The sequence below is a fragment of the Thalassophryne amazonica genome, chromosome 1, assembly GCF_902500255.1.
Source record: "Thalassophryne amazonica chromosome 1, fThaAma1.1, whole genome shotgun sequence".
In the NCBI taxonomy this organism is placed as follows: domain Eukaryota; kingdom Metazoa; phylum Chordata; class Actinopteri; order Batrachoidiformes; family Batrachoididae; genus Thalassophryne; species Thalassophryne amazonica.
Genome location: NC_047103.1, coordinates 82,313,115 through 82,325,314, shown reverse-complemented (window position 1 = coordinate 82,325,314; position 12,200 = coordinate 82,313,115). Strand labels below are relative to the sequence as shown.

General features: G+C 49.1%; 1 protein-coding gene across 1 annotated transcript in view; it reads left to right on the top strand.

Moving 5' to 3' along the window:
* The window catches only part of armc4 (armadillo repeat containing 4), a 342,895-nt gene that overhangs the window by 210,468 nt on the left and 120,227 nt on the right, over window positions 1–12,200 (top strand). The window contains exon 18 of the mRNA XM_034172024.1: window positions 23–137. Coding sequence (XP_034027915.1) covers window positions 23–137 — 115 coding nt within the window. The remainder of the gene's footprint in view (window positions 1–22; window positions 138–12,200) is intronic.

The following is a 12,200-nucleotide window of genomic DNA, read 5'->3' as shown; positions in this document are numbered from 1 at the left end:
TTCTCTATCTGTCTCCCAACAGAATTATTGAGAGCCTTGATGGAGTTTGCAAACTGTGGTCATTATTAAACAACCCCAATGTGGATGTTCAGGCCAGTGCTGCATGGGCCATTTGTCCATGTGTTGAGAATGCAAAGGTATGACTTTTTCACTCTTCTGTCTACTGTACATTTTACTTCATTTGTTTCTCATTTATTTCTTTGAGAATAGAAGGCACATACATACATATATCCCCAGTCAAAATGATTGGCAAACTGAATTTCAAGTATGGAATTGAAAATATAATCAGAAATAAATTAAACTGTTTTGTATACTCTGAATATTTGTTAAAAACAACAACATCATAATAAATATATAATTAACAAATACAGACACCTGCAATAGATTGGCATCCTGTCCAGGGTGTACCCTGCCTCTTGCTCTATGACTGCTGGGATAGGCTCCAGCCCCCCACTTCCTTTAAGCAGTTCTAGAAAATGAATGACTGAATGAATGAATGAATAAATATAGACATAAAATGTACATGACAGTTACTGACACATTTGGTTGATTTAAAGTAAATCATCACCCTAACTCAGGGTATGGATATAGGAATATATCATGTATAACATAACATACATATAACATAACAGATCACTGAATATGTCTTGGACTTCATTTTCATCAATCATAAAGAAATAAAACTGGTGTGGATCAGCATGGTAAATCTGGAATATGAAACCACCAAGACACTCATAGAAACTCTGAAAAATGTATACGTTTCCGTGGATGTGATTGGAAAAACTTTGCAGAGTGCAGCTTCTGCCTGTTGCATCAGTATTCAAATAGATCACTATGGAGTCAAAGACAGAATACCTTTAACATGAGAAAACAGATCAAATCTGTTGGGAAAGTGTAGTGACACAGACCCACAACAGGGGGCGTAAATGAACGGACAATGGAAGGAGTCAAATTATAACACTTTACTGGTGTGAATGTCACAACCAAACACAGCAGAATCAGAATGTGCAACAGTCAATTAATAAAAGGTGTCGTGTGGGCAGGCTCGACGATAGGAGACGCCCGTCTGGAAACGAACCAGAACCACACGATTTCCACCGCCACCTGAACCCGAGGAATACTGGAGCCGCCAAGTCCCGGAGTCCCCAGGTGGCCACCTTCCCGGCGTGTCGGATCTGGTACTGCTGGCAGAAAGCAAAAGACAGTCAAAGGGTGGGTGTGTGAACACCCAGTAACACTGGTGGGAATGCCACCTCCACCTCTCACTCAGCGCGTTGCAGCGGTCTCAGCTGAAAAGGAGCGCCGTCTTGCACAGCCTCCTCAAAAACGACCGGTTCTCCTGCAAACACTCACAATAAACAGATTTACAAAAGGCTGAGGATATTACCTCCAGATGAAGATGATATCTCAGCGGTTTGGTGGAGGTGTCTTCCTGCTTTTATACCAGATGTGTTGATTAGTGACAGCTGTCACGGATGATGGGTGACAGCTGTCACCACGGCTTGTTCCTGAGGCGGCAGCGCCCTCTCGTGCCTGAAGCCCGCACTTCAGGCAGGGCGCCTTCTGGTGGTGGGCCAGCAGTACCTCCTCTTCTGGCAGCCCACACAACAGGACCCCCCCCTCAACGGGCACCTCCTGGCGCCCGACCAGGCTTGTCCGGGTGGCGACGATAGAAATCGGCCAGGAGGGCCGGGTCCAGGATGAAGCTCCTCTTCACCCAGGAGCGTTCTTCGGGTCCATACCCCTCCCAGTCCACCAAATACTGGAAACCCCGGCCATTCGACGGACGTCCAAAAGCCGGCGAACTGTCCAAGCCGGTTCCCCGTCGATAATACGGGCAGGAGGCGGCGCCGGACCGGGTGCACAGAGGGGTGAGGTGTGATGCGGTTTTACCCTGGAGACATGAAAGACCGGATGGATCCGCAGTGAGGCCGGGAGTTGGAGCCTCACTGCGGTAGGACTGAGGACCTTGAGGATGGGGAAGGGTCCAATGAAGCGGTCCTTCAATTTGGGGGACTTGACCTGGAGAGGAATGTCCTTGGTGGAAAGCCACACCTCCTGCCCGGGCTGGTAAGTAGGGGCCGGGGACCGTCGACGGTCTGCATGGGCTTTAGCCCTCGTCCGGGCCCTCAACAAGGCCGAACGGGCGGTGCGCCACACCCGACGGCATCTCCGCAGGTGGGCCTGGACCGAGGGCACACCGACCTCTCCCTCCACCACAGGAAACAAAGGGGGCTGGTACCCCAGACACACCTCGAATGGGGAGAGGCCGGTGGCAGAGGACACCTGGCTGTTATGAGCGTACTCGATCCAGGCCAGATGTTCACTCCAAGCCGTCGGGTGTGCGGAGGTCGTGCACCTGAGGGCCTGCTCCAACTCCTGGTTGGCCCGTTCGACCTGTCCGTTAGTCTGCGGGTGATACCCAGACAAGAGGCTTACAGTGGCCCGCAGTTCCCGGCAGAAACGTCTCCACACGTGCGAGGAGAACTGGGGACCGCGATCCGAAACGATGTCTGTTGGTATCCCATGCAGCCGGACAACATGGTGGACGAGGAGATCCGCCATCTCCTGGGCCGACGGGAGCTTCGGGAGGGCCACGAAGTGGGCCGCCTTGGAGAAACGGTCCACTATCGTGAGGATGGTGGTGTGCCCCCGGGACGGCGGGAGGCCCGTGACAAAATCCAGACCGATGTGGGACCAGGGGCGGTGAGGCACAGGAAGTGGCTGTAGAAGTCCCTGTGCCTTCTGGTGGTCAGCCTTGCCCCTGGCGCAGGTGGTGCAGGCCTGGATGTAAGCCCGGACATCAGTCTCCAGGGACGCCCACCAGAAGCGCTGCCGGACCACTGCCACGGTCCTACGCACCCCTGGGTGGCAGGAGAGTTTGGACCCGTGACAGAAGTCCAGGACGGCAGCCCTGGCCTCTGGTGGGACGTATAATCTGTTCGTCGGTCCTGTTCCGGGATCCGGGCTCCGTGCCAGGGCCTCCCGGACGGTCTTCTCCACGTCCCAGGTCAGAGCAGCCACGATAGTGGACTCCGGGAGAATGGGTTCCGGTGGATCCGACAGCTCGGTCTTGACTTCCTGTTCATGCACCCGGGACAGGGCATCCGATCTTTGGTTTTTGGTCCCGGGGCGGTAGGTAATCCGGAAGTCAAAACGGCCGAAAAACAGTGACCAGCGGGCTTGCCTGGGGTTCAGTCGCTTGGCGGTCCTGATATACTCCAGGTTCCGGTGGTCAGTGAAAACCGTGAAAGGCACTGACGCTCCCTCCAGCAGGTGTCTCCACTCCTCAAGGGCCTCTTTCACCGCAAGGAGCTCTCGATTGCCCACGTCATAGTTCCGCTCTGCTGGGGTCAACCTGTGGGAAAAATAGGCACACGGGTGAAGAACCTTATCGGTTTCTCCGCTCTGAGATAGCACGGCTCCTATCCCCGAGTCAGAGGCGTCCACTTCAACCACGAACTGGCGACCAGGATCGGGCTGCACCAAGACCGGTGCAGTCGAGAACCGGCGTTTCAACTCCCTAAACGCGGCTTCGCACCGATCCAACCAGGTGAAGGGAACTTTTGGTGAGGTCAGGGCCGTCAGGGGGCTAACAACCTGACTATACCCCTTAATGAACCTCCTGTAGAAATTTGCGAAGCCGAGGAACTGTTGCAGCTTCCTACGGCTTGTCGGTTGGGGCCAGTCTCTCACCGCTGCGACCTTGGCCGGATCCGGGGCGACGGAGTTGGAGGAGATGATAAACCCCAGGAAGGACAAAGAAGTGCGGTGAAACTCACACTTCTCACCCTTCACAAACAACCGGTTCTCCAACAACCGCTGCAGGACCTGACGTACATGCCGCACATGGGTCTCAGGGTCCGGAGAAAAGATGAGTATATCATCCAGATATACGAAGACGAATCGGTGCAGGAAGTCCCGCAAGACGTCATTAACCAAAGCTTGGAACGTCGCGGGGGCGTTAGTGAGGCCGAACGGCATGACCAGGTACTCAAAATGACCTAACGGGGTGTTAAATGCCGTCTTCCATTCGTCTCCCTTCCGGATCCGAACTAGGTGGTATGCGTTCCTAAGATCCAACTTTGTGAAGATTTTGGCTCCATGCAGGGGGGTGAACACTGAATCCAACAAAAGCAACGGGTATCGGTTGCGAACCGTGATCTCGTTCAGCCCCCGATAATCAATGCATGGACGAAGACCGCCATCTTTTTTTCCCACGAAAAAGAAACCCGCTCCCATCGGAGAGGTGGAGTTACGGATCAGCCCGGCAGCTAAGGAGTCCCGGATGTAGGTCTCCATTGAGTCGCGCTCAGGTCGGGAGAGGTTGTACAGCCTGCTGGACGGGAACTGCACACCTGGCAACAAATCGATGGCACAATCATATGGACGGTGCGGGGGAAGAGTGAGTGCCCGATCCTTGCTAAAAACGTCAGCAAGATCGTGGTACTCAACCGGCACTGCCGACAGATTGGGGGGTACTTGGACCTGCACCTTCGCCTGGGAACCGGGAGGAACCGAGGATCCCAAACACCTCCGATGGCAGGTTTCGCTCCACTGTACCACCACCCCGGACGGCCAATCAATCCGGGGATTGTGTTTCAACATCCAGGGGAACCCCAGAATCACACGGGAGGTAGAAGGAGTCACAAAAAACTCAATCTCCTCCCTATGATTCCCTGACACTACCAGAGTTACTGGTGGTGTCTTGTGTGTGAGTAAAGGGAGTAGGGTGCCATCTAGTGCTCGCACCTGCAATGGTGTAGGTAGCGCCACCAGAGGGAGCCCTACCTCCCTGGCCCATCTGCTGTCCAACAGATTCCCTTCTGACCCTGTGTCTACCAGTGCTGGGGCCTGAAGGGTTAAATCCCCACTAAGGATTGTAACTGGGAGTCGTGCGGCAATATGTGTGTGTCCCACGTGAAGTTTTTGGCCCACCCTAAGCCCAGTCTCTAGGGGCGGGCGTTGGTGTTTAACCGTTCGGGGCAATCGCTCAATTGATGCTCCATTGAGCCACAAACAAAACACGCCCCGCGTGGAAACCTCCTCTGTCTATTAGGTGGTCTAAATGTGGCCCTGCTCGTGTCCATAGCTTCATCAGCAGGGGGAGCTGTCGCCCCACGGGACGTAGAGGCCAGGGAGCGTGGGAAGGGCGGACCCTTCTCGGAGCCGGAAGGAAGAGGGACGGCGCGCGCCCGGCCACGTCCTTCGTCTCGTTCCCGACAGCGTTCCTCCAACCGATTGTCTAACCGTATAACGAGATCAGTAAGCCCATCTAATTCCCGCGGTTCATCCTTGGCCACTAGGTGCTCCTTTAGGACTGACGACAGTCCGTTTACAAAGGCGGCGCGGAGCGCAGCGTTATTCCAGCCGGACCTCGCAGCCGCGATGCGGAAGTCGACTGCATAAGCGGCTGCGCTCCGGCGTCCGTGTCTCATCGACAGCAGCACAGTTGAAGCGGTCTCTCCCCTGTTAGGGTGATCAAACACAGTTCTGAACTCCCTCACAAACCCAGTGTACGTGTGAAGGAGCCGTGAATTTTGCTCCCAAAGCGCTGTAGCCCAAACGCGTGCCTCTCCCCGAAGCAGAGTGATCACATAAGCTATTTTGCTTGCGTCTGACGCGTACATGACGGGACGTTGTGCGAAGACGAGCGAACACTGCATAAGAAAGTCCGCGCACGTCTCCACACAACCTCCGTACGGCTCAGGAGGGCTTATGTATGCTTCAGGGGATGGTGGGAGGGGTTGTTGGACCAACACTGGAACATTAATATCTAGCACAGGATCGACAGGAGGAGGAGCTGCAGCAGCGCCCTGAGCGCTCGCCGCCACTTGCGCGGAGAGAGCCTCCACCCTGCGGTTCAGGAGGATGTTTTGCTCGGCTATTTGATCCATTCGAGCCGTAAAGGCGGTGAGAATATGCTGTAGCTCAACAATCACGCCTCCTGCAGATGCCTGCGCTCCCTGCGCTCCCATTGGTTGTTCAACAACCTGGTGACGCCCCTCGGAGTCCATGACGCTGGCCGAGATATCCTGTTGGGAAAGTGTAGTGACACGGACCCACAACAGGGGGCGTAAATGAACGGACAATGGAAGGAGTCAAATTATAACACTTTACTGGTGTGAATGTCACAACCAAACACAGCAGAATCAGAATGTGCAACAGTCAATTAATAAAAGGTGTCGTGTGGGCAGGCTCGACGATAGGAGACGCCCGTCTGGAAACGAACCGGAACCACACGATTTCCACTGCCACCTGAACCCGAGGAATACTGGAGCCGCCAAGTCCCGGAGTCCCCAGGTGGCCACCTTCCCGGCGTGTCGGATCTGGTACTGCTGGCAGAAAGCAAAAGACAGTCAAAGGGTGGGTGTGTGAACACCCAGTAACACTGGTGGGAATGCCACCTCCACCTCTCACTCAGCGCGTTGCAGCGGTCTCAGCTGAAAAGGAGCGCCGTCTTGCACAGCCTCCTCAAAAACGACCGGTTCTCCTGCAAACACTCACAATAAACAGATTTACAAAAGGCTGAGGATATTACCTCCAGATGAAGATGATATCTCGGCAGTTTGGTGGAGATGTCTTCCTGCTTTTATACCAGATGTGTTGATTAGTGACAGCTGTCACGGATGATGGGTGACAGCTGTCACCACAGCTTGTTCCTGAGGCGGCAGCGCCCTCTCGTGCCTGAAGCCCGCACTTCAGGCAGGGCGCCTTCTGGTGGTGGGCCAGCAGTACCTCCTCTTCTAGCCTTGAGTCTTGCATATGCCTTGTGGCAAACTGAAGCTAAGATTTCCGCCTTTATTTTGTTTGTTTGTTTTGTGTTGTGTTGTTTTTTTGGAAAGAAAATTATTCTGTGTTCCACTACACCATGACGCTGTCACAGGCTGTGTCCCAATTCAGCAGCTACATGGGCATGTGAGCAGAGCAGAATGAGTGAACAGGATGGATTTTTATTGGCACAGTTAGTGCTCATGAGGTCCAGTGGTCTGCTGTGTTTATGTATGAGAGGGAGCAGGGGTAGGCTCTGTGATTGTGTACCTCTGTGAGTGGATACTTTTTGATCGTACAGCCACATGTTCATGTGTATGCTCATACACATAAGCATAGAGAAGGTCACAGTGAATGTGTGGGTACAACATGCAATGATAGGGACCCACTATTCTGTGAGAGGAAGCATCGTGATTATCCTCTCCAACATGAGTCCATATCATAAATCCCATGAAAAGCATGTTATGCCCTTCAACAGAAGACAGTTTAGAGTTATCAACAGATACATTTTAGCTTTGTGAAAAAGTGTGGTAGTAACCACAGGAGTACTGCATAGACCAGTGGTAGCCAAAGACATTCCAATAAGGGCCAAGAGGGTGCAGGCTTTCTTTACAACCACTGACTCCAGCAGGCGATTTCACTGGTTAACATCACATTGAGCAGATGGGATGAGTTCATCAGTGCAATCACCCTCTTGGCCATTTCTGGAATGTCTTTGGACACCACTGACATAGACTGTATGGGGTAGCATTGTGTGGCGCATGGGCACAAGCACACGTGTTGTAGGACTTGTCCCATACTCAGTTGTAGCCAGCATTAATAATAGGCAACATGAATTTTGAAGAAATCAGGTGCAATTTTCTCACTTTTATTATCAGGATGCAAAATTGGCTCAAAAATCAGTAATGGATGTCTGCCTAAAGAAAAATTAATGACTACTAGCATGTTTCCCATGGGGATCCACAGGCTCTTGATTGGGCAGTGTTTATAAAATAGGTAGTTGACATTTTTCAAGGGTGGTAATAAATTATGCAAAGTTTCTATAATGAGTTGGAATGGTGTGTGAGTCCAGAATGTTTTTTCATAACATTAGACCTTAGACCTCAACTCTTTTTTAAAGGAAGAACTTTCATTTCCTGTTAATTACGTAATTTTTTAATGTTAATTTACTGTCTTAATGCATTTATACATTTTTTAGGATCTTGTTATCATATACACACCATTATTATCAGTAATGTTATCATTTTATTTTATTATTACTTCTATTTTGTCATTTGATGTTGAAATTGACCACAATGGAAGTAAATAAATATTTTCACTTTCTTGCATCATCTATGTATTTAATTATATTCAGGGATGAGAATTCTCAGCGGATCTGTGGATTTCTGACTTTTTCTGGATGTCTGGTCCATTTCTGCGATCAGCGTAAATCTGTTGAAAAAAATTGGGGTGGGGGGGTGCAACAGGGCCAGCTGTGCTTGTTAATTCTTTCATCTTATGCATGGGAACTGCATTTCTGAAACTGCAAGCTAAAACACACGTCATTGGTTACTTTTTCTACAACTTCAAACTTTCAGCCAATCAGAATCTCTGTAAAATTGAAAGTCAACGAAAGTACCCAGCATGGATATTTTGATTTTCTTCAGGTTTTGGTCTGTCGAACTAAGTCTTTAACATGGCCAAAATTACCGAGAGAAGACAAAGACTGCATTAAAGACATTGATAGTGGTGTAAAAAACAGGTTTAAGTGGACATGGTTGGAGCAGGAGGTGGACGTGGATGGGACAAAGGCAAGATTTGGTGAATTCGTCCGCAAGGTTGAGCTCCTTGGTAAAGCCCTTTGCACATTCTGTTCAGATTTCATCAATAAAATCTTGGAAGAACACTTAAAGACAAAGAAACATCACCAAAATCAATATTAAACAGACTAATCTGCCCGGGCCAGAAGAGTACGGAAGAGGCACAGTGAGCCCCAAAGCCGACAGCACTTGTACCGGTCAGTGACCGAACATCCAGTGCTCAATTCTATTCATGCAATTAAAATGTGTTTGCAATCACTGAAATTTTTAAGTGTGGTGCAATTATATATACTGTATACATACTGAAGTGAAGCAGCACTGCCCCTGGGCCCCACCTAGGGCCTACGGCGGCCCACAGGCCCACACCCATTTTCAGAATTTGTTTCTTTGCCCATTCTCATCCCTGTATATTATGTGTTTACATTGAACTTAATAAATAAAACCAGCTATAGCACGCATAGACACACACATGCCTTTAATATATACAACCCCAATTCCAGTGAAGTTGGTACATAGTGTAATGTGTAAATAAAAACAGAATGCAATGATTTGCAAATCCTCTTTCTCCTATATTCAATTGAATACACCACAAAGACAAGATATTTAATGTTCAAACTGATAAACTTTATTGTTTTTGTGCAAATATTTGCTCATTTTGAAATGGATGCTTGCAACACATTTCAATAAAGCTGGGACAGTGGTATGTTTACCACTGTGTTACATCACCTTTCCTTCTAACAACACTCAATAAGCATTTGGGAACTCAGGACACTAATTATTGAAGGTTTGTAGGTGAAATTCTGTCCCATTCTTACTTGATGTACGACTTCAGTTATTCAACAGTCCAAGGTCTCTGTTGTTGTATTTTGCACTTCAGAATGTGCCACACATTTTCAGTGGGCGACAGGTCTAGACTGCAGGCAGGCCAGTCTAGTACCTGCACTCTTTTACCACAAACCCATGCTGTTGTAACATGTGCAGAATGTGGCTTGGCATTGTCTTGCTGAAATAAGCAGGGACGTCCCTGAAAAAGATGTTGCATAGATGGCAGCATGTGTTGCTCCAAAACCTGGATGTACCTTTCAACATTGATGGTGCCATCACAGATGTGTAAGTTGCCCATGCCATGGGCACTAACACTTCCCCATACCATCACAGATGCTGGCTTTTGGACTTTGCGCTGGTAACAATCTGGATGGTCTTTTTCTTTTTTTGTCAGAGGACATGACATCCATGATTTCCAAAAACAGTTTGAAATGTGGACTCATCAGACCACAGCACACTTTTCCACTTTGCGTCTGTCCATTTCAAATGAGCTCGGGCCCAGAGAAGGCGATGGCATTTCTGGAAGTTGTTGATTTATGGCTTTCGCTTTGCATGGTAGAGTTTTAAGTTGCACTTGTAGATGTAGCGACGAACTGTGTTAACTGAGAATGGTTTTCTGAAATGTTCCTGAGCCCACGCAGTAAGATCTTTTACACAATGATGTCGGTTTTTAATGCAGTGCCGCCTGAGGGATCGAAGGTCACAGGAATTCAGTGTTGGTTTTTGTCCTTGCCGCTTATGTGTAGAAAGTTCTCCAGATTCTCTGAATCTTCTGATTATATTATGGACTGTAGACGATGGAATCCCTAAATTCCTTGCAATTGAACATTGAGAAATATTGTTCTTAAACTGTTGGACCATTTTTTATGCAGTTTTCAGAAAGTGGTGATCCTGTAGGGGAAAGCTGTACCAACATTCACCGTCCTAAGTTTGGATCAAGCAGAGGTCATGAAATTTCTTCAAAAGACGAAATTCAACACAGCAAGGCCTTGTATATCTCCAGGTGTCAAAGGGAGACCTTCCGAGCCTACATATGAGCTTTTAGAAGAGGTATTATCCGACCTAACTGCCGAAATATTGCCTGACTACTTGCACAACATGCAACCAGCCACACGCGAAAGCGTAGTTGCTGAAATGTCTGAACTCATCAGTCAGACATTAGCAGCAACTGTGGAAAAGAAAAACCTGGCTACAGTGCTTGGCAAGTTAGCCATTGCCACAGCCCTGAAACTCAAACATGCAGAATCACTCATGGAGAAATCAGTTCTTTCTCTAAAAAGGCAGAAAAACAAAACTCCTGAGACAGCAATTACAAGAAAAACTACAGTCTTTGATCCTTGCTGAAGAAAAATTGGAAGACCTGCAGGCTTCCCCAAATCAGTCTCCAGAACCAGAACAAAGAGAAGCTCATGATTTACTCCAACAGGCGTACATTGAGCTTAAAATGTTGAAGAGTCATGCTGGAAAGCATGAAGACATTTTGGAGTCTGAAAAGCTGAAGAATTGTGAGGTGCTGAGACATCTGAAAGATATACAAGCTCTTTTAGCCGATATTCAAGAACAAAATGAGCGCCTCAGTGCTGAAGTGCAATCATTAAGGCATGAACTACAATTAAACTCCCAACCACTGGGAGAACCTGAACAAAGAGTCATGTGGGAAAATGGAATGCAAACGATCACCACCACAGACCACAAGGATTGCCTCCTGAACCTCCGTCAGGACCCATGTCGCATCCTCAGGAGCTCCAACTTCCTTTTCATGAGTATCGAAAGACACCGTCTCTCCTTCCCACTCATATGCGTCCTACTACAGTCCTTAATGACAGAGAACTGGACAAGATTGCACAGCTCATTAACCGTTTTGAGCCAACTCCAGGAGGCTCCCCTGACACGTGTGTATTTAAATGACATACGCTATTACTTCAGGGATTTCACTCATGCTACCAGTGAATATTACATCTACCTCATCAAGCGGACTTCCAGCCGCGAGGTTAGCCGGTTCGTTGAGCATCAACCCGCGGAGGTATGACAAGACTTTGCTAAACTTTGTTTAGCATTAGAAAAAAAATATTCGGATCATTCCATTCAGACAGGCCTAGCCGCCACTATGGCTGTCAAACAAGGCAGGCGTGAACCGCCCAACAATATTATAACAGGCTCCTCTGTACCTATTTCGGCACCCGAAATGAATCAGGTCTGGAAGAAGACCTTAATTTTAAAACCTTGTTCCATGAGAACCTCCACCCTACCACGAGTCATCATCTGGGAATCCTGGGAGATCCCAATGAGACTCCCATACAGTACCTGCATGACCTTGCTGTGAAATGTTTCACCAAACAAATTAAGCGAGAGGGTAAACCTGAAGACAAAATGATCCTCAGCCTTAAAGCACCTAGGCCTACCCTCGAGCTTGAAGGCACCTCCGGGGGGTCATTTAAACTCCATACCGGCTCTGCCACTACCTCCTCTCGACAGATGAAACCATCTGTCAGAGGCCAACCCAAGGATCGAGGTGGACCACGAGCAAAACCACAGTGGTCCCCACAAAACCAAAGTGACTTCGGAACCAGAGAGGGCTCCGAAACTGGTGAAAATCAGGGGAATAAATTCAAACCCAGACAGTGGGAGAAGCCCACCACATGGGAAGATCACCCCAATGACAAATGTGAGTACCCAGGTGACCGATCCCAGGGATGGCAGGGTTCCAGACACTCACATCAGGGACCACCTGGACGCAACAATAAGAGTACTCGGAATCGAGACTCCAGAGAAAGAGACCGGTCCAAGCACTCAAGTAAGGATGTG